Source organism: Microcaecilia unicolor, chromosome 8, assembly GCF_901765095.1.
Source record: "Microcaecilia unicolor chromosome 8, aMicUni1.1, whole genome shotgun sequence".
NCBI lineage: Eukaryota > Metazoa > Chordata > Amphibia > Gymnophiona > Siphonopidae > Microcaecilia > Microcaecilia unicolor.
This window is the reverse complement of record NC_044038.1, coordinates 95,770,940-95,791,288: the sequence shown is the minus strand read 5'-3', so window position 1 is coordinate 95,791,288 and position 20,349 is coordinate 95,770,940. Positions and strand designations below refer to the sequence as shown.

Below are 20,349 nucleotides of genomic sequence, written 5' to 3'. Positions count from 1 at the left end.
CTCCTGAAAGGGAGGGAATCTCAGCTACTATGCAACAATGAAACCTGGTGGCTAGGCTCAGTATACCCAAGTACTGAATTCTTAAGGGAGCCATAGTCTGTGATTCTTTGTTCCAAAGACTGTTGCTCCAGTAGCTGAGCTATAAAGAAATAAGATTTTAAAATCTTATGGTAAAAAGAATAACTAAAACAAGAATGACAAAATTATTCAAAGAACTTAAATAAACTATGAGGAATTACAGGATTTGTAAATGTTTGTATTTCTTGTAATCAGCTTTGAACCTTAAAAGTAAGACAGTATAAATTGAACTGAACTAAAGGCCTTGCGAGATGAGGGGACAGGGAGTCTAAATAGCAGATGAAATTTAATATGGATAAATGCAAAATGATGCGTAAAGGGAAAAAATAATTCTAACTATAGATTCACAATGCTGGATTTCATGTCAGCGCTCATCACCCAGGCAGAGCTAGATATAGGTATGGGCAACATAGGCAGCAAATACCCAGGCCAAAGGCCTACTCCCTCCTAGTTTAAGGCCTTACACATGTGCTGCTTCAAAGGGGCATAACACCTGTGACACTGTGTCCTTTCTCTGTTCCTCTCCTAGCTTTCCAATCCTTGTAATCTCTAGCCTATCTATGGAATACGCTGTCTTGGAGCCATTATGGCCAATACAATGAAATCCTCAGCTCATTTGGTGCAACGATCAGAAAAGCAACTACAATGTTAATTGATGCACTTTACTACACCGCTCTTTACAAGACATCCAAACAGTGTACAATAGTACGAATAGATCATTCAAAAGAAAAGAGAAAATGGTTTACAGTTTAATCTTGGAGAAAAGAATAAGAATTATTCAGATGGGAATGGAGGTTGAAAGGGAGAATATCACAATTCCTCTCTATCAATCCATGTTGCACTCACAACTCAGATAAAATCCAGCTTTATTTGTAATCTGCATCAGAATGTATCATATGCTTGACTCCAACTCATAGGGCCCTTCATACTGCCCCCCCCCCCCCCCCCCACCCCACCTTGCAACATTGTTTGCTCACTATGTCCTTTTTAGGGCCCTTTCTTCTGCATTGGCTTGTAGTCATTTTAATTCCCATTTTCGCCTTGAAGTAGAGTGCTTTTCTTTCTTCCTTGCCGCTTTCCTTTGGAACTCTCTTCCCCCTTCCCTTGAGCTGAGTTGTTGTATCCTAATTCCGGTCTACTCTGAAGACGCATCTTTTCTCCTTGGCATTCCTGGGATGACCTGGTCAGTAGGGTGTGGGCAGACAGTAGCTGAGTCTTTCTCCCTTTTTGACTGCCTCTTCTCTGTCCTATTTAATATTATAGTTCCTTTCTCCTTACCTGTTTTCTTTTTTAGTCTGTACACTTCTTTCCTTTTTTTTTTTTTTTTTCTGAAAGACGGTATTTCAAATACTCGGTAAACATAAATTATAAACTGCTTTCCTTTGGCAGCTTTAGGCACTGACATTCATATCGGACCGACCGTTCACTTGTCTATTAGATTGTAAGCTCTTTGAGCAGGGACTGTCTCTCTTTGTTAAATTGTACAGCGCTGCGTAACCCTAGTAGCGCTCTAGAAATGTTAAGTAGTAGTAAGAAACCTATAAATACCATAGTGTATGATTTTTAAAAATATGCTACCATAAACCCAATTCGAGAATACAATAGATAAAAGTATAATAAAAGAACAAATCCAAATAGAGAATACAATAGATAATTATATCTTGTTCTTACTTTTAACACATTATATATACTCTTCTACTATTTTCTATAGCATTGCTAGATATACTCAGTGCTTTGCAAGTATACATCAGAAACTGTCTTCTCTTTACAGCTTACAGTAATAATCATGAAAAACTTACAAGACTAAAAAAGAATTTCATTCATTACAACCAAAAAGGCTGAAGTTAATTAAAGTAGCCTCACAAAAGTGGGGACTTTAGACTGGATTTTAATAAGGCTAGGGAAGGAACATGACGCAGTTCCATCAGGAGCTGGCGGTGGAGGAGTGAGACTAGGGGTCAGATCTTCTAATTTCATTTTACTTCCCAGAAGCCTTAGTCCAACTTGGATTAGCTGAACAGTGGGGAAGGTTTACTGAACAGCACTGTGTACTGCTGACATCTCCATTTCCACAAGTTTCACTCTTCTTCAGGACTGTGAAAAGCTCCTATGATGGACAGACAGATGAACAGCTGAAAATGAATAGCACATTTCAGATTTTTGAAAAGCACTACAAATAATTCCAAGATAATATTGTCAGTGATGCTTTGAGGTCTCATAGGGCCAGGGCTTTTTTTGAGGGGGTACTGAGTACCAGCACCTTTTCCAGTGTCTGCTAAAATTGACCCATGGATCACAAGTTTTAATGAAAGAGCTCAGGCTCAAGACACCAATTCTGCCTTGTCATAGACTCTGTGACTGGTTGCAGGGGGCCTGGCTATTGTGGAGTGAGTCCCTCAGTGATCACCCCCACCGCTGAAAGGTGGCCTGGCATATGAGTACCGGCACCTTTTTTGCTAGAAAAATTGCACTGCATAGGGCACTTGTGTGCGTGCTCAGAAATTATGTAGATAAAAGATCTTTGAATGATGCTTACATTGGCCCAAGCAAAAGTATCAGAGCATGAAGAATTTGACATTTAGAAGAAAAACAGGATTGTGTATGATGCAGAAAACACAATAGACTTTAAAGACAAAGGCTAATCCAAGGACTTGATTATTGTATTAAGGCTGGTATAGGAGTGGAAGAATCAAGTTTGACCTAAATATTAGACTTTGCTGAATCGCCATGAGTCAGATGAAATTTCCTAGCTGTGATTTTCTAATGACATATAATTTCACCATAATTACATCTACTGGCAATATACTGATGGATCACTGTCAATGCTGCCTGTGTGCTGCCACATCATTGACTGAAAAATTCAGCATGGCCTGCGTTTTACTTGCAAAGCATCACTGCTTCTGTAACTCATTGTCAACAGGTTGTTGGCAGCAGTTCTTCAGTGGAAAAGATATTCTAGAGCGAGGTGTTATGAAATGAGCCTAAGGGAGAGCACACTTGAGAGTAATATAAGGAAATATATTTTCACAAAAAGAGCAGTGGATGATACATGACTCAAGCCCCCCTCTTCCCAGGGATGAGTTTTAAAGATGCAAGGTACAAGTCCCTCCCCATACACACACACAGGGTGAGTTTTAAGAATTTATGGTACAAGCCCCCCCCCCCCCCCCCCCCCCCCCCCCCCCCCCCCCCCCCCCCCACACACACACACACACATACAGTTTGAGTTTAAGGATGTATGAGATGAGAATAAAGAGCCTTGAATGGTGGGGAAATGAAAGTAGAAGCAGAAACCCAGTTGTAGGAAAAGATGGGCAGAGACTTTGCTTCCATGGTTCTCCCTCTGTGTTCAGTATATTTTCCACTTACCTTCCCAGGCAGTGTCGGTTCATTCCCTGCACTACTATGGGCCTGATTTTATAACAGGACACCTGGAGGAAGTCCAAAACGTGTCTATTTGAAGTCTATTTTATAAAAACAACATAGGTGCCTTTATAAAACAGTTACCCAGAAGTAGCCTCAGTAATGCAAATGGTAATGAACACATGTAACTTGTTCTGAAGCAGTGTAAATGTGTGTGTGCATTCTACTTGTGTACTCGTGTATTTTATAAAATGTGTGTACACTACAGTGCCACACAAACAGATTCGCCAGGAACACCTACTTGCTGTGTGCATCTTGTCAGCATATGTATTTAACGTGCTCATACCATAGGGCAGTGGTTCTCAAACCTGCCCTGGGGACTCCCCAGCTAGTCAGATATTCAGGATATTCACAAATGAATATTCATGAGAGAGATTTGCATACAGTAGAGGTAGTGCATACAAATTCTTTGTAGATATCTTGAAAATCTGACTAGCTGGGGATCCTCCAGGACAGGTTTGGGAACCACTGTCATAGGGCAATTTTAGAAAAGGCCTTTACATGCAGAAAAAACTTCATATAAAAATAAATCCCCAGAAACTGAAACACCCTTTTTTTTCTCCCCCACAGACACAATCAGCATCTCCAGGACTACCTCCACACTGTGTTTTTGGGGGGTCCCAAGGTTCAGCTTCCTCCTGGTTGGAACTGCCAGGCCCTTCCTGCTGTCTCCCAGGACCCATGTCTATCACAAATACTGAAATGACCTTGGTCACAGAGCCAGACCCTGCACTGCTGGAGCAAGCCAGGGCCGAGATCCGCAACATGGACGTTGTACAGCTGCTTCACCAGGATGGGGATGGCGACACGTGAGTTTGTCTCAACTAACATGGGGGGATGGTGTCAAGATATCGAAGTCTCATGTATGTATGCTTGATTGTGCCTTGCTGTTTCATTATAATCTTTTTAAAGTACATAAGTACATAAGTAATGCCATACTGGGAAAAGACCAAGGGTCCATCGAGCCCAGCATCCTGTCCACGACAGCGGCCAATCCAGGCCAAGGGCACCTGGCAAGCTTCCCAAACGTACAAACATTCTATACATGTTATTCCTGGAATTTTGGATTTTTCCAAGTCCGTTTAGTAGAGGTTTATGGACTTGTCCTTTAGGAAACCGTCCAACCCCTTTTTAAACTCTGCTAAGCTAACCGCCTTCACCACTTTCTCCGGCAACGAATTCCAGAGTTTAATTACACGTTGGGTGAAGGAAAAATTTTCTCCGATTTGTTTTAAATTTACTACACTGTAGTTTCATCGCATGCCCCCTAGTCCTAGTATTTTTGGAAAGCGTGAACAGAAGCTTCACATCCACCTGTTCCACTCCACTTATTATTTTATATACCTCTATCATGTCTCCCCTCAGCCGTCTCTTCTCCAAGCTGTATAGCCCTAGCCTCCTTAGTCTTTCTTCATAGGGAAGTCGTCCCATCCCCGCTATCATTTTAGTCGCCCTTCGCTGCACCTTTTCCAATTCTACTATATCTTTCTTGAGATGCGGCGACCAGAATTGAACACAATACTCAAGGTGCGGTCGCACCATGGAGCGATACAATGGCATTATAACATCCTCACACCTGTTTTCCATACCTTTCCTAATAATACCCAGCATTCTATTCGCTTTCTTAGCCGCAGCAGCACACTGAGCAGAAGGTTTCAGTGTGTTATCGACGATGACACCCAGATCCCTTTCTTGGTCCGTAACTCCTAACGTGGAACCTTGCATGACGTAGCTATAATTCGGGTTCTTTTTTCCCACATGCATCACCTTGCACTTGCTCACATTAAACATCATCTGCCATTTAGAGACATCAAGGCAGTGCAAATGTTTGTGAATGGATCTGAATTCACCCACTTGCACTGTAAAAATATTCTTATTCTTATTTCACAGGATTCTCCATCTCTATGCAGCGACAGGCATGCGCTGCCATGCCTATGCAGTAGCAGAGCGGTACCAGGAGCTGTGGCAGCTGGATGTGAAGGAACACAAGGGCAAGGTGAGGGGGTAAAAGCAGATGCATAGGTGGATTGTCTGGTGGAAACACAGGAAAGGATGGCACCTCATGAGGAAAGCCCCTGAACAAGCATAGATGGCATTTTCAAAAGATAAAACTAGGACCTTAAACAAATAAAGATGGAAGTGGACCTAAACTTTAAAGAGAACTTGATTAAATTTGGTGGATTTTTTTATTAACCAAAATCTACAAAGTATCATACCTTGCTGTAGTAGCACAAAGGCAAGGTGTAATTACTCTAAGGAGCAAGGAGGCACACAAGGAATGTCTAGGAATCTCTTGCAAGCTAATACAAGCTATAAAACAGATATCTACGATAAAACAAATTTCTTTTCTACATAGGATCAGCACAAAATAAAGCTAGTGTACCAAAAAAATGTTTCTCTTTGGCAACAGTCTCAAAATATAGATCTGAGCTACTACAGTGCACTGATTGTCTCTAAATGGGTTACAATTAGATAATTCCTAAAAGTAAATATTAGAAAATACCAGCAGTTATAATTAAATATATCCTTTTGCTTGGCAAAGACCATTATCTACTTTTCCCAACCCATATGAGTGATTCCTGACTCACCTTTATGGGTTTCTGCATACAATGATTATCCCCTTTCTCAGGTCAGATGACTTTCTCGTCCCTCGGCTCCAGCTGGTTTCAGATCAGCTAGCCAAGATTGCTGAACCAAGATGTTCAGGAACGTATTGACTTCTCTTTCTACTGGGTCAGGAATGTCCAACTTCTCTGGTGTATGGGGGTCAGAGGCACCATCATAAATCTTCTCTTTTTGTACCTACAGCACGTATAATCACCGTGGAGACGAGGACTGTATCAGAATTTGAAGAAAATGTGGGACAGACGTGGGGTCCCTTAGGAAAGGAAGAGTTAGTGGCTACTGAGGATGGGCAGACTGGATGAGCCATTTGGCCCTTATCTGCTGTTATATCCCTTCTGCGGTGTTTTCTCTATTACTGCACAGACAGTCTTTACAGAGAGGCTGGGAACTTAGTTATCCTGATGTGGCACAGAGTCTGGTGTGTCAGCAATGAATCCACTAATTCCTTCTTACAATTCCCCCAAGTACCTGTCACAGGACAGAAACAACTTCTTTGACTAGCTGTGACACTGGGTCACCTCTCTGCCCTGATCAGGGGTCTGAAAACTGTTCATAATGGTCGGTGGTCCAGATGCTTCATCCTGTGTCCAGGGTGGAACTGGTTCTAACTGGTGCAGATACAGTGTGGCCTATCCATGGCTGGGAACAGCTCCTGGCCAATTAATTAGTGTTGAAGCGCCTAACCATGAATATTCAGCGGGAGATAGTAACATAGTAGATGACGGCAGAAAAAGACCTGCACGGTCCATCTAGTCTGCCCAACAAGATAAACTCATATGTGCTGCTACTTGTGTATACCTTACCTTGATTTGTATCTGCCATTTTCAGGACACAGACCGTAGAAGTCTTGCCCAGAAATAGCCCCACCACCCAAACACCAGCCCTGCCTCCCAATCTCGGCTAAGCTTCTGAGGATCCATTCCTTCTGCACAGGATTCCTTTCTGTTTATCCCACGCATGCTTGAATTCCGCTACCGTTTTCATCTCCACCACCTCCCGCTGGAGGGCATTCCAAGTATCTACCACTCTCTCCGTGAAGAAATACTTCCTGACATTTTTCTTGAGTCTACCCCCCTTCACTCTCATATCATGTCCTCTCGTTCTACCGCCCTCCCCATCTCCGGAAAAGGTTCGTTTGCAGATTAATACCTTTCAAATATTTGACCGTCTGTATCATATCACCCCTGTTTCTCCTTTCCTCCAGGGTATACATGTTCAAGTCCGCAAGTTTCTCCTCATGCGTCTTGTAACGCAAATCTCATACCATTCTCGTAGCTTTTCTTTGCACCGCTTCCATTTTTTTTTACATCCTTAGCAAGGTACAGCCTCCAGAACTGAACACACTACTCCAGGTGGGGCCTCACCAACGACTTATACAAGGGCATCAACACCTCTTTTCTTCTGCTGGTCACACCTCTCTCTCCACAACCTTCAGCGGGAGATAACTGGTTATCTCCTGCTGAAGATCCCAGTTAGCAGCTAGCCGGTTAGCCGTGGATATTCAGTTCCAAACCGGCTATATTGATTGATCAAAATAGGCCACTTAAATAGCAGGCCTATATTTTGACCACTAAAAGTTAACCAATTAGCACTGAATATCAGCATAGCAATTAATGTTTTAACGGCCAAAATAAACCTAGATATTCAATGCTGGTCACTGAATATGGCCCCGGCATTGATTATCCCAGTTTAAAGCTTGTGGCAGACGACAAACACACTGCCTGCCACCAGCTAAATATTAGACCCTTTCTTTTATTTATATATATTACCTATAAAATGGACTAATATAGCTACCACACCATTTTACTCAAGATAGAATACTGAGTAAGGTTAGTTACATACCTAATTGCCAATTAGAACCAATTAGTAACTGATTAAACCAATCAGCAATAATTTGTTAAAGCCAATTAGAATATCACTAAAACATTAAGGGGTCCTTTTACTAAGGTGCGCTAAATAAGATGCCCATAGGAATATAATGGCCATCTTATCATTTAGCACTTGCTAATTATTAGCATGCACTAAATTCATTAGCACACCTTAGTAAAAGGACCCCTAAGTTAGGTATGGAACTGACCTTATGCTATAAATTGGGTGTCCAACTTTATAGAATTAGGAGGTATCATTAGGACAGCTTTTTTTGCTAGATACCTATCCGGATAGTAGAATAAGTATTGCTGCTGTCTGGATAACTTGCCACTCCATAGTGACACTATTCAGTGAGTATAGAGGGAGTCTGAAAGGATTTACAGCAAGACTATCTCTATTGTGCTACTGAAAATCTATAGAGTGTTAACTAGTGCAAATATCCAGATAGTCGCTTCAGTTATTTATTCATTTATTTATTGGGATTTATTACCCGCCAATGCGGTGTACATCAGTTTATTTGGATATTTGGTTTTGAATATCTGGGGTAAAGTGGAAGAATAGTCTGATGGTTAGAACAATAAGCTGAGAACAAGGGAAGCCAGAATTTACATCTTTCTCACCTTTGTGACCTTGTACAAGTCACTTAGGCCTTCACTGCCTCGGGTATAAACTTAGTGGTAGATATTCAAAAGAATGTAACCAGGTGGAAAGACTGCTGCCTGGTTAAATCCTACTGTCCAGCCCCAGAACATATATTCAGTGGCATGTAACCAGTTAGAACACATATTTAATACAGCTTCCTAACTGCCATGGCATAATCAGGTTAGTGCCGGTGGTCCAGGGACTAAGCCAATTTATCGATTTTCAGTCCGCTAAATGATACCCATCTAAAGTTAAGACGGCAAAAAAGTCTGAATCTTTGTGCGTGAATTAGGCTTGGCATTAATTATCCAGATCAAATTCAGCCCACGGTGGTCATCATCCTTAAATTCGCTGACCAGCATGGGCTCAATATTGAGGAGTTAAACCGCAAGCCCTCCAAAAGCAGAAAAATACCTGCTGTACCTGAATGCAATTCCCCTATGAGCTAAATCAGAACAAAGTGTTTTCCTTAGCTGACAGGTCTCCGAGCTGACCTTCATGACTACAGGATTTCTCTGCAGTGCCTGTAAGGATTTGGTTTGTGTCTGTCAGCCCTGACTGACTGCAGCACATGAAGGTGTAAGGATTGAATAATAGTAATACTTCTAGGGGTCGATATTCAAAAAAGATTTAAATAGCTGTGATCCAATTGCTTATCCGGGGCTAACTGGGCATATTCAGTGGTACACGACTGGATAATGACACTGAAAATGCCTGGTTAGAGCTTAAGCATAAACGGCTACTTTGTGGGCATTCCGGGTGCGGAGTCTGCACTTAGGCAGTTAAATACCAATGTTCTGCACTTAACTGGCTAGGAAAAGCACATAAATTGGACCACAAAACACATCTTTATGTGGTTCACCTTAACTGGTTAAGTGCTGAATATTGCACTTAACTGGCTGTTTTATCCTGCACTGAATATCGAGGTATAAAGCCAGCAGCAGATAAATGCTGGCCGTCGTCAGCCGAACATCTACCCCATAATATTTTATAGTTGTACTGGATGTACACAAGACTGGATAAGGTACAATAAATATATCCATGCCACAAGGAGCTTAAGCTGGTCTCCTTCTCTCCCCTACTTCTTTGTCTACTGTAAATGCTGGAAGATGTAAAACCTCTTGTTCTGAACTACACCTTTTACCTACTCGACTCCTATTCACCCCACTCCTACCCTAGTCTATTTATCCCCCTTTATAACAGTGCAAACTGCTTAGATATTTGGCAATATCTCAAAATAAATATGAACTATGAGCAGATGCACCCAAAAAATAATTTGGTGCAGCTCCTGAACAGAACTTGCACTCCAGTATACACTTCACTATGAAGGAGCAGAGTTAGAGAAGCATGTGTGACAGTAAATGTTGGTGTCTGACAGGATTTCCTTCCATCCTGCATGTGCCTTCCTGAAGAACAGGTGCTTTAGGGGTGCGGTGTGTGCAAGGTCCCACAGAGAGATCTCCTTCCCCTTCACAGAACCACAACAACCTCTTGGTAATAATCACATTTAGGCTACAAACAATAAATAAAAAGCATATTGTGTATTTCATAGGACCCAGAGAGGACTTCCTAACCACAGGCTTGATTAGACACTTGATTCAGCTGCAGCTCTGTGATCTTTATCTAATCTATCATAGCAGGACAATTTGTACATGAGATAAGAATAGCCATACTGGGTCAGACCAATGGTCCATCTAGCCCAAAATAGTAGCAACATTCCATGCTATCAATCCCAGGGCAACCAGTGGCTTCCCCATGTCTTTCTCAATAGCAGAACCTGCTTCTGGGGTAATTTAGATCAGGTTGCTGAAAGAGCTTCAAGCCGCAATGCTCAAGCGGCAACTGATTTTCACCACTGTTGCTTGGTTTGGACCCTCCTCTTCGTTTTTCTTATTTTCCTTTTAGGAGTGACATATTTTCCCTTGTTTTTCCTGTCTACATAGTAAATGACGGTAAATAAAGACCAGTATAGCCCATCTAGTCTGCCCAGTAAGATGGCTAGAGTTGTATCTGCACTTTTACATTCCTCTATGCCAGGGGTCCTCAACCCAGTTCATGGGACACCCCAAGTCAGTCTGGCTCTCAAGACATCACAATGAACATGCATGTGGGCTGGATTGGTTTGGTATGGCCCTAGGACTGATTATATGGAAGTCTAAAACAATTTTTGGAAGTTGATTTTGGACGTGTTCTACCAGTGCATTCATTTTGCTGATTCTTAGGCAGATACAGAAAGTTACCTTTGGCAGAAGTGTGTGGTTAACAAGAGGTCTGTACACATGTTACTGGGTGCACAATGCAGAGAGGGGTTCAGCACAGAAGTTAATTTGCATAGTAGACATCGGCGCACAGCATATTACAATGAATGCCATCAAGGCTATTAGTTATTCTGCTGTGATGCAGAAAAGTACACAGAATTTTAAGGCAAACACATGCAAGAAATGTACTTCCAGGTCTGAGGGAGGTATAGAAGGCTTAGCTGAGAAGATTTAATGTCACTTTTTTTTTTTTTTTGTCGTCTGTGACCCTTGCCTCAACACTCAAAATGCCCTGGTAGTGTAGTGGCCCCACAGCTCCCCCCCCCCCCACCACCCAACATATAAAACTGAGTGGTCCTTTTACTAAGCTATGCTAAAATGTGGCCTGTGCTATTTTTAGCACGTAGATTTCCCACATGCTAACGCCACTTATAGTGTAGGTGTAAAATGCCCACAATTTTTTATTTTTTTCCTGTTAATGGCCGCATGCTAATTTCTCAATTAGTGCATGGACATTAGTGTGGGAGCCCTTACCTCCACCTCTTTACTAGGTGGTAAGGGCTCCTGTGCTAAACCCATGCTAATTGGCAGCGCCCAGTGATTTGCCAGTTAGCGCAGGGCATGCCTACTCTCCGCCCTCATTTTGTTTTTTAGTACGGGATTGGTGAGCGCCGATCCACAGGTGTCCTGCAGTAGTGCCTTGTAGCATGGTTTTAGTGCTTGTGATACGTATGTGATAGTGCTTACTGCCACTTAGTAAAAGGGCCCCTAAATCCCGGCTACGCCCTCCAAACTCAGAAATTTGAAAGGCAGGAATGATGCCCATCGTTTCTACCTCCAGTGCCACTGTCATTCAAAAAGGCAGGACCTGACTCTTAGTGGTGCATTCTGAGGCACCGCTAAGGGTTAGTCTACTAAATAAAGTAATAGAATAAAACATAATAAGATCATACCTTTATTTTATTGGACTAAATACGTTTTTTTTGACAGCTTTCAAAGACAGTACCTCCTTTTTCAGGTCAGATGAGGTCAAGATGACAATCTTGGAATATTTATTTTTGTACATTTGTATTCCACATTTTCCCACCCATTAGCAGGCTCAATGTGGCTTACATATTACCGTAAAGGCGATCACCAGGTCCGGTAGAAGATAAATACAGTATAAAATAAGGGTCAGGTAAGGTTAGGGTATACAAGTACACTAAGGGTCAAGGAAATAAAGAATATATAATGTCCAGTACGATGTAAGGTTTTGATGCATTGCAGAGTTGACATTTAAGTTGGGTCAGTAGGGTAGACCTTGCAAAACAGGTCTTTAATGATCGCCTGAAGTTTAGATGGTCATGGATCGTTTTCACACTCTTTGGTAGTTCATTCCACATTTGTGTACCTAAGTAGGAGAAATTGGATGCATAGGTTGATTTGTATCTGAGTCCAATGCAGCTTGGATAGTGGAGGTTCAAATAGGTACGTGACGCTCTGGTTCTGTTTCTGGTCGGAAGATCTATCAAGTCAACCATGTATCCTGGGGTTTCACCGTAGATAATCTTGTAGACTAAAGAGCAAATTTTAAAGATAATGCGTTCCTTGATTGGGAGCCAGTGCAGTTTTAATCGGAGAGGTTAACGCTATTGAATCGTGTTTTGCCAAATATCAGCCTGGCAGCTGTGTTTTGGGCTGTCTGGAGTTTCTTCATAAGCTGTACTTTACATCCCGCATATATTCCATTGCAGTAATCTGCATGGCTCAGAACCATTGATTGTATCAAGTTATGGAATATATCCCTCGGGGAAATAAGGTCTAAGAAGTTTGTTTCCACATAGACTATAAAGCGAATTATCTCGCATAAAATTTTGTTCAAAGTCTGGGTGCATATTATATGTAGGTAGGAAATGTTTTGCCAGTATGATGTTCCTGATGTTGGGCTTCATCGGAGTTGAAAAGTTCATGAAAATCGATAGGATCATTGGCTGAACCTCCTTTATAATCTGCATAAAACAAATCATCATCATCACCACTGTCTGAATCATCATTGCTGTTGACCACTGTAGCAGTCTGTTTAGCTCCATGACGGGCATGGATTTCTGACCACACCACATCGTCTTCACTGCCGTCCATGTCATTTGAAAAAAAATGTTAATTTTGGAACCAGATTTTGCCAGATTTCTTTGATCCATTGGGTTGTTTTGAGCATTGTTGGTGCATTTATCCATCTGCCTGCTGTGTAGGAATGGGAACCATAAATGAATCAGGAGTTCTATTTACACCTAAGTGCATCTTTTATAGGCTCGTTTACTGCGACATCCAGTGGCTATGAAAGTTTTGTCATTCTAGTGCAGATAGTGGATAGATCATTTTAGCCTTCTGTAGCACTTTTTTGTTGCTGGTATTCAGTGACACCAAAATGCATCCAAATACCAGCAGTGAAGGCTTTTTTTAACAGCCCACCAGGTTAGCCAGTCAAGCATAAGGTGTCCGTCCATCTACCGCTTTTGATGGACGTAGACATGAATTCCTCACAGAAAATCAACGCCTTTCTGAAGGGTCTTTCTCTTATGTTTCAACATTTTTATTGATGATAAACATATATTATCACAACAATAGTCAGGGGTACACTCAGTGTTGCCTCAAGACTTCCAATCTTACAAAACAATGATAACATCCATCATCAAACTTTTTGTACATTTTCTCCCCTCCTCCCTCCCACCCATCCCATGTATCTCCCAGCCGAGCCTTGTGTTCTTATAGACTCGGTGGTGTCCCTCCCCTTTCCCCCCTCAGAGTTACATCTAATGTTTCAACGCTTTTTCCGATGACATTACAAAATAGTTACCACATTCCATTTGAAAAGATACCTTAACTTAACCATGGATAAACAAACAACTAATACATTTGGTTATCTTCTGTCATCAAACTTGTATCGTTTCCCCCCCCCCCCCCCCCCCCCCCCCCCCCCCCCCCCCCCCCCCCCCCCCCCCCCCCCCCCCCCCCCCCCCCCCCCCCCCCCCCCCCACCCCCCCCCCCTTCCCATGCCCATCCATTCGTTATCTTTCTTCAATTAGTAATGCTCTGCCAATTTGCATCATTTAAATTCCAGAGCCATTGATCATACCATGACACTTCAGATATTTAACAATTCATTATCCGTTATATTGTCGTTTTGGGCTTTCCTCTCTTCTCCCCTTTTCCCATAAACCCCCACCCTTCCCCCCTCTTTTATCCCCCCCCCTTTTTTTAACCATTGTTGAAGGGTACATGTTTTAATAACCGGTGTCGTATCCAAAAAAAAAATCATAGAATCATATAAAGTTCCCAAATCTCACAAACAAGAACAGTAGTGATAAGAGCCTCAAATCATTTATTGAAGTCTACCCCCCTCCCCTCTTTACCAGGGAGCTCGTCCACCCATTAGTGATGCCTGACTTTTGATTGTATCTCATGTTTCTAATTATATTCTTTCCATATATACAGACTAACCCAATGTGTTCAAAACGTGGCTCCGTGTTCGTGGTGATATTTTGTGTAGGTATGCCCCCCAAATTTTTATAAATCGTTGACGCCTCTTTGGTGTATTACGGGCGTCCTGCATTTCCCATAACATAAGTTCATGGAGCCTATTTCTCCAATACCAATATGAGGGTCCTCTATCCATTGTCCAGCAATTTAGGATACATTTTTTCCCCAAAATACAAAGTTTACTAAGGAACATCTTTTCTTCTAATGTTCCTTTGTGCCATGTCGTCATGGAGCTCAGTATCACCCTTTCAAAGGACAGGTCCACCCGGTATCCTAGAACCCAGCCCAAAAACCTGGAGAGAGCTGTCCAAAACCCCCGTATCTCTCTACATTGCCACAAACCGTGGCTAAATGATGCATTTACTTCTGCACATTTGGGACACTTATGTGTTTCTACCACTCCTGCATGCCATGTCTGCTTAACTGAAAAATATGCCCTATGTATGGTGCGAAAATGGCACTCCTGCAACTCAGCACTATGCACCACCCTTACCCCTCCTTGGAGCGCCGCTAATATCTTCCCTTCTGTTATTTGGTCTTTCACCTCCCGACTCCATCTTTCCACGACCATCTTAACATCTCTTTGTGGTTGCTTCCCCTCCAGTACCTTGTGGAACCCTGACACCGAGATCTGTCCTACTGCATCCCCAGCTACAAGCTCCCTAATGTCCTTCTCAAAGCCTGGTAGGAGACTTACGGTGGGAAGCTCATGTATATAATGTGAAAGTTGGAAATAGGCTAATTCCGCCAACATTCCCCCCGCATAGTGCCTCTCAAACTCTGAATAAGCCATAACGGTCCCATCCGCTTGTAGAAAGTTTTCCAATAGTATGACACCCTGCTTCCCCAGGTCTCAAAAATTTACTTTCTCTCCCAGGTGAGAACTCCGCATTACCCGTAATTGGCAGCAGCACACTACTCTCTGAGCTGTGCTTCCAAAGTTTCGTTATCTCTGTCCACAGATATCTTAAAGGCTGTAAAAGTAGACTATGCTTTACTTGCTGTGGAAGATTTCTGACTTTTGCTTGCTGTGGAAGATTTCTGACTTTTGCATGTAATAAATAATTGAAATGCCAGGGGCTGAAATGCATTCTCTCTAATTGTACATCTGTGTAAGTGTTCGTGCCCATGACCCAATCTCCTAAATGCCTTAAGAGGCATGCTTGATTGTATATACGCATGTTAGGGATCCCCAAGCCCCCGTTCGCCTGGGCCCCACTAAGATACTCCCATTTGAGTTTTGGTTTCCTTCCAGCCCAACAAAATCGTGCCACCTGTCTCTGGTGTACCCGAAGGTCTTTTTTCCATAGCTGTAGTGGTAATACCTGCAGTACATATAACCATTTCGGGAACACCAACATGCGGTACAAATGGATCCGGCCCAAGAGTGTCAATGGCAGAGAACTCCACCTGTTTAACTGCTCCCTCGTGTCTCGCAACAAGTGTGGAACATTGGAAGCGTATATCTGAGCCGGGTCCAATGTCAATTGAATGCCTAGATATCGGAATGACCCCGTCGCCCACCGTAATGGGAACTGTTCCCAATCTGCCTTCCTAATGTCTGGGCTCGCTAAGGCCTCCGATTTTATCAAATTTAAATGAAATTCTTGGGATTTGTTATTAACACCAGTAAGTCATCTGCAAAAGCTGCTATTTTAAATTCCCGGTCTTGTATCTGTACTCCCTTTATGTCTACGTTGTTACTTATCTCCCGTATCAACGGGTCAAGTGTTAGGACAAAAAGTAAGGGTGAGAGAGGACAGCCCTGGCGTGTACCTCGACCAATGGGGAACCAGTCCGAGGCTAGACCATTAACAAGAACTCTCGCTCTAGGAGCGGTGTACAGAGTTCTAATCGCCTGCATGAAGAACCCAGTCACTCCATATGCTTTAAGTGTTTCTAGTAGGAATCTCCAATCCACCCGGTCAAAAGCCTTTTCGGCATCGAAACTAATTAACATGGTTGGCTGTCTTTCCCTTTGTGCTTTCTCTAGCGCTAAAAGTATTCTCCTCATGTTCTTTGCTATTTTCCTACCCTGGACAAATCCTGCTTGTGGCTCTTCTACCAAAGAGGGGAGGTATCTGGCCAATCTATTAGCTAGCAATTTGGCCAAAAACTTGGCCTCTGAGTTTATAAAAGTGAGATTGGTCGGTAAGACTCCGGGTGTAGAACTGTTTTACCGGGTTTAAGCAGTACTGTTATATGGGCCTGGTTAGGGTCTTTCTCTTAAAAATGACATACGGAGCTAACTTTGAACCATTGGCCATGACTTGTTGTAGCCATAGAAATTGTCTTCACACCTTTAATGTTCAACATCCAATCGTACAGATTGACAATGCTGTTCAAATGCTTCTTAAATTTTGACAGTCAAGGAGAGAATATGCAATTTTTCTCATTTTTATAATAAATTTTTGAAATTCAAGCAGTTTTATGGTTCAGATCATCAGGTAACTTTTGGACTGTTGTTGTCCGGTATCTAACAGATTATGGCGCCCCATAAATCTTTGTGCCCATCCATACAAAGTCTAAAACTCTTTCATATTTCTCAAAGCTTTGACAGTACTAAGGGCCTTCAAGCATAACTCTGCAATATCGACAGCACTGCCATGTTGCCAGCGCTCTGAGCGCCATTTTAGTAGTGCCTCTTGTAGCTCAGGAGAAGCTGGCATTTTTATGCAATTGGTCTGTTTTGAGCAGGGCACTTTTATTCTAGCTTTTCTTTATCATTGTGCCATAAACAAATGTTTTCTTCACTTACATCAAATTTGGCCAACTTCCTTATTTTTATTTGCTTCAGCTTAATTTTCCAGCTGCTGTATATGTATGTCATGATGCCATGATTCTGTATTTCTAAAAAAAACATATCAACAAGAACACTGCTGCTTTTAATTCTTAAACTTTTAAACTATGAACTAGATATCAGTCAATACCAGTACTTGGGCGTTCTTTCAAAAGCTGTTTTCACATCTAGCACGTGGGAAGGACAAGCGAACAATTTTAAATGGCGTTTTTCTGTTTGGCATCACTTCCACTGAATTGTTTCCTCTGGCATTTTAAACATTTATAGCGCTAGTAGTAGTTTTATATAGTGCTTCTGATCTTGCTCTTAATTTGCATGGACATCCAGAACTTCACCTTCGTATTATACAGAGTTAAATAGATTTTTACATTAAAGCAACGTTTAGAACTCAGGGTGCACATTATACACAGGTGTGTATTATACATGAGATAATATGGTAAGTGAAACTTAAAAGTAGAGCTGTACCGAATAGCATATTTTACTATTCGGTCAAATACTAAATAATATTATACACAATCTATACAAAACCGAACTTTTTATCGCATGACTGCTTAACCTCTTCGCTATTAATGATCAAACACTACCACTTTAAACCTTATATCGAATAGGGTCTCTCTATAATCGATGACCTAATGTATGTTACAATCCAATTTATTACTCAGGAACCTTCATGCAATACCATAATGTATTCTTCTTAACCATATATTTATGCACATGGTGTGTGTATATATATATACATATATATATATATATATATATATATATATATATATATATACACCATGATCTGTTCCATATACATTATGTTCCATGTATGTTATCATGTATGTATGCACCTTAATGCAATATCACTTGTAATTTTGTTACCCGGAAATGGCAACCGCCATTACGGCAAATGTAAGCCACATTGAGCCTGCAAATTGGGAAAATGTGGGATACAAATGCTATAAATAAATAAGAATACCGAATACGAATAATGGGCATTGAGTTGTAACATAACAAATAATAAAAGAAGCAATGTGAAATCGGAGATCGTGTTTACTTACTACTACTACTATTTAGCATTTCTATAGCGCTACAAGGCGTACGCAGCGCTGCACAAACACAGAAGAAAGATAGGCCCTGCTCAAAGAGCTTACAATCCAATAGACAAAAAAAATAAAGTAATCAAATCAATTAATGTGTACAGGAAGGAGGAGAATAGGTGGAGGCGAGTGGTTACAATCTGCGTAGAAATGCTGTAACTATTGCAAGATGCTTGGTGAAAATCCATGGAGCTGATGCAAGGCCGAAAGGCAGCATGTGGTACTGGAAGTGATGTGTCCCCAGCCAAAATCGAAGATGCTTCCTGTGACCTGGAAGTATCAGGATGTGAGTGTAAACATCCTTTAAGTCAAGAGAGCATAGCTAATCATTTTCCTGAATCTTGGGGAGAAGGGTGCTAAACCATCCTGAACTTTTCTTTGACCAGGAATTTGTTCAGGGCCCTTAGATATAGGATGGGACACATCCCTTCTGTTTTAGTACCTGGAATAGAATCAGTGGTGTCAGTATGTTTCTTGATGAAGTCAGAAATCTCCACCTCGTCTCCAAAAGGGTTCTCTCTCTGATACATGGCATCTCTCAACCTTTGCTGGACTGCCGGGTCCAAGTCAGAGACACGCAGCCATGATAGTCTGTACATTGCTATATTCTGGACAGAGATCCTGGACACCACATCAAAGGTGTCATAAGTGCCCCTGGTCAAGAAATGTCTACATGCCTTCTGCTGCTTGACCAACTGGCGAAGAGATTCAACTTGCTCCTGTGGGAGAGAATCTGCCAAATCAGACGTATTGCACATCAAGTTCCGCAAGTATAGGCTCCTGTAGAGCTGGTAAGATTGAATGCAGGAGATGAGCATAGAGGCCCGATACATCTTCCAACCAAATGAATCCAGGGTTCTAGCTTTTCTGCCAGGCGGCGCCAAATCATAGTCCCTAGAACTCCTGGCTCTTTTGAGCACAGATTCCACCAAGGAACGATGAGGCAACTGAGGCTTGTCAAACCCTAGGGAACTCTGAATCTGATACATGTCATCTTCTTGGGCAAGACAGGGACCGACAGAGAGGACCCCCAGTTCTTCACCTGAACTTCAGTAGGATTTAGCACAGTAGAGCCCCAGCTGAACATTGTCAGGACATGCATAACTTCTTTTTTTTTTTTAATTTAAGCTCCTGATGCATCTTCCTCTCCACCTCCCACTCCCAAATGCGTCAGTAGTTCAGGTAGGGGTCCCCTGGGTCTACCTTGATCCCTGGTGATTCTGTGGTGGTTGTTGGGGACAGGAGCGCAGCCCGCTCGCTCCTGCCCCTTGCGCCACCTTCCCAAAATGGCTGCCATGACCTTTTGTGGCAGTTCACGGTACTATGAAGTGCTGCGAGAGGTTGCGGCAGCCATTTTGCAAAGGTGCCACAAGGGACAGGAGCTAGGGGGCTCTGCTCCTACTTCGAATGACCACCAGGGATCAAGGTAAACCTGTAGGAACCTACCTGAACTGCTGAGGGGATGAGGACAGGGGGTGTTTTAGAGAGAGATGGGGAATACTTTGGGGGGTGGGGGATCAAATTTTAAAAAATAAATAAAAAGCTTATGCTGGTACCAGCCTGATATTGAGCAGAGGCCCACTTAAGCTACGCAGGTGAATTTAGGACAGCTTTTGAGCTGTCCTAAATTTACCCACTTTGCTTATGCAGGCCTCGACTAAATATTGCTGGCACCTAGATAAGCCCTGGCTCCACTTTTTTGGGGGGCAAGTCAGAGGCGATATTCAGCGGCACTACCTGGTTTAGTGCCGCTGAATATTGGCGGTTGGGTGGCGACAGGTGATTTAAGCTAGTCAGAGCCTCTCCAGCCCACTTAAATAGCTCTGAATATCGGCCCGGGTTAAAAAGAAAAAAATAATCACTATGTAAGCACACAGCCACACATGCAATGGTAGATGTGTACTCTTATGACCCAGGCATGCTTGAGGGCATCATTTGTGTGGAGATGCAAATTGCAAGTGTTTATAAACTACACATGTGTATTTACACCTACTCCCAAGCAGATGTAAATGTATGCAGTTCATTATAGCGGCAATTTCTGCATGTTTTATCC

General features: G+C 42.3%; 1 protein-coding gene across 1 annotated transcript in view; it reads left to right on the top strand.

The window, feature by feature from the left end:
* Positions 1-20,349, top strand: part of NFKBID (NFKB inhibitor delta) — a 101,657-nt gene that overhangs the window by 49,838 nt on the left and 31,470 nt on the right. Inside the window, exons 5-6 of the mRNA XM_030212047.1 lie at positions 4,072-4,310; positions 5,392-5,497. Coding sequence (XP_030067907.1) covers positions 4,072-4,310; positions 5,392-5,497 — 345 coding nt within the window. The remainder of the gene's footprint in view (positions 1-4,071; positions 4,311-5,391; positions 5,498-20,349) is intronic.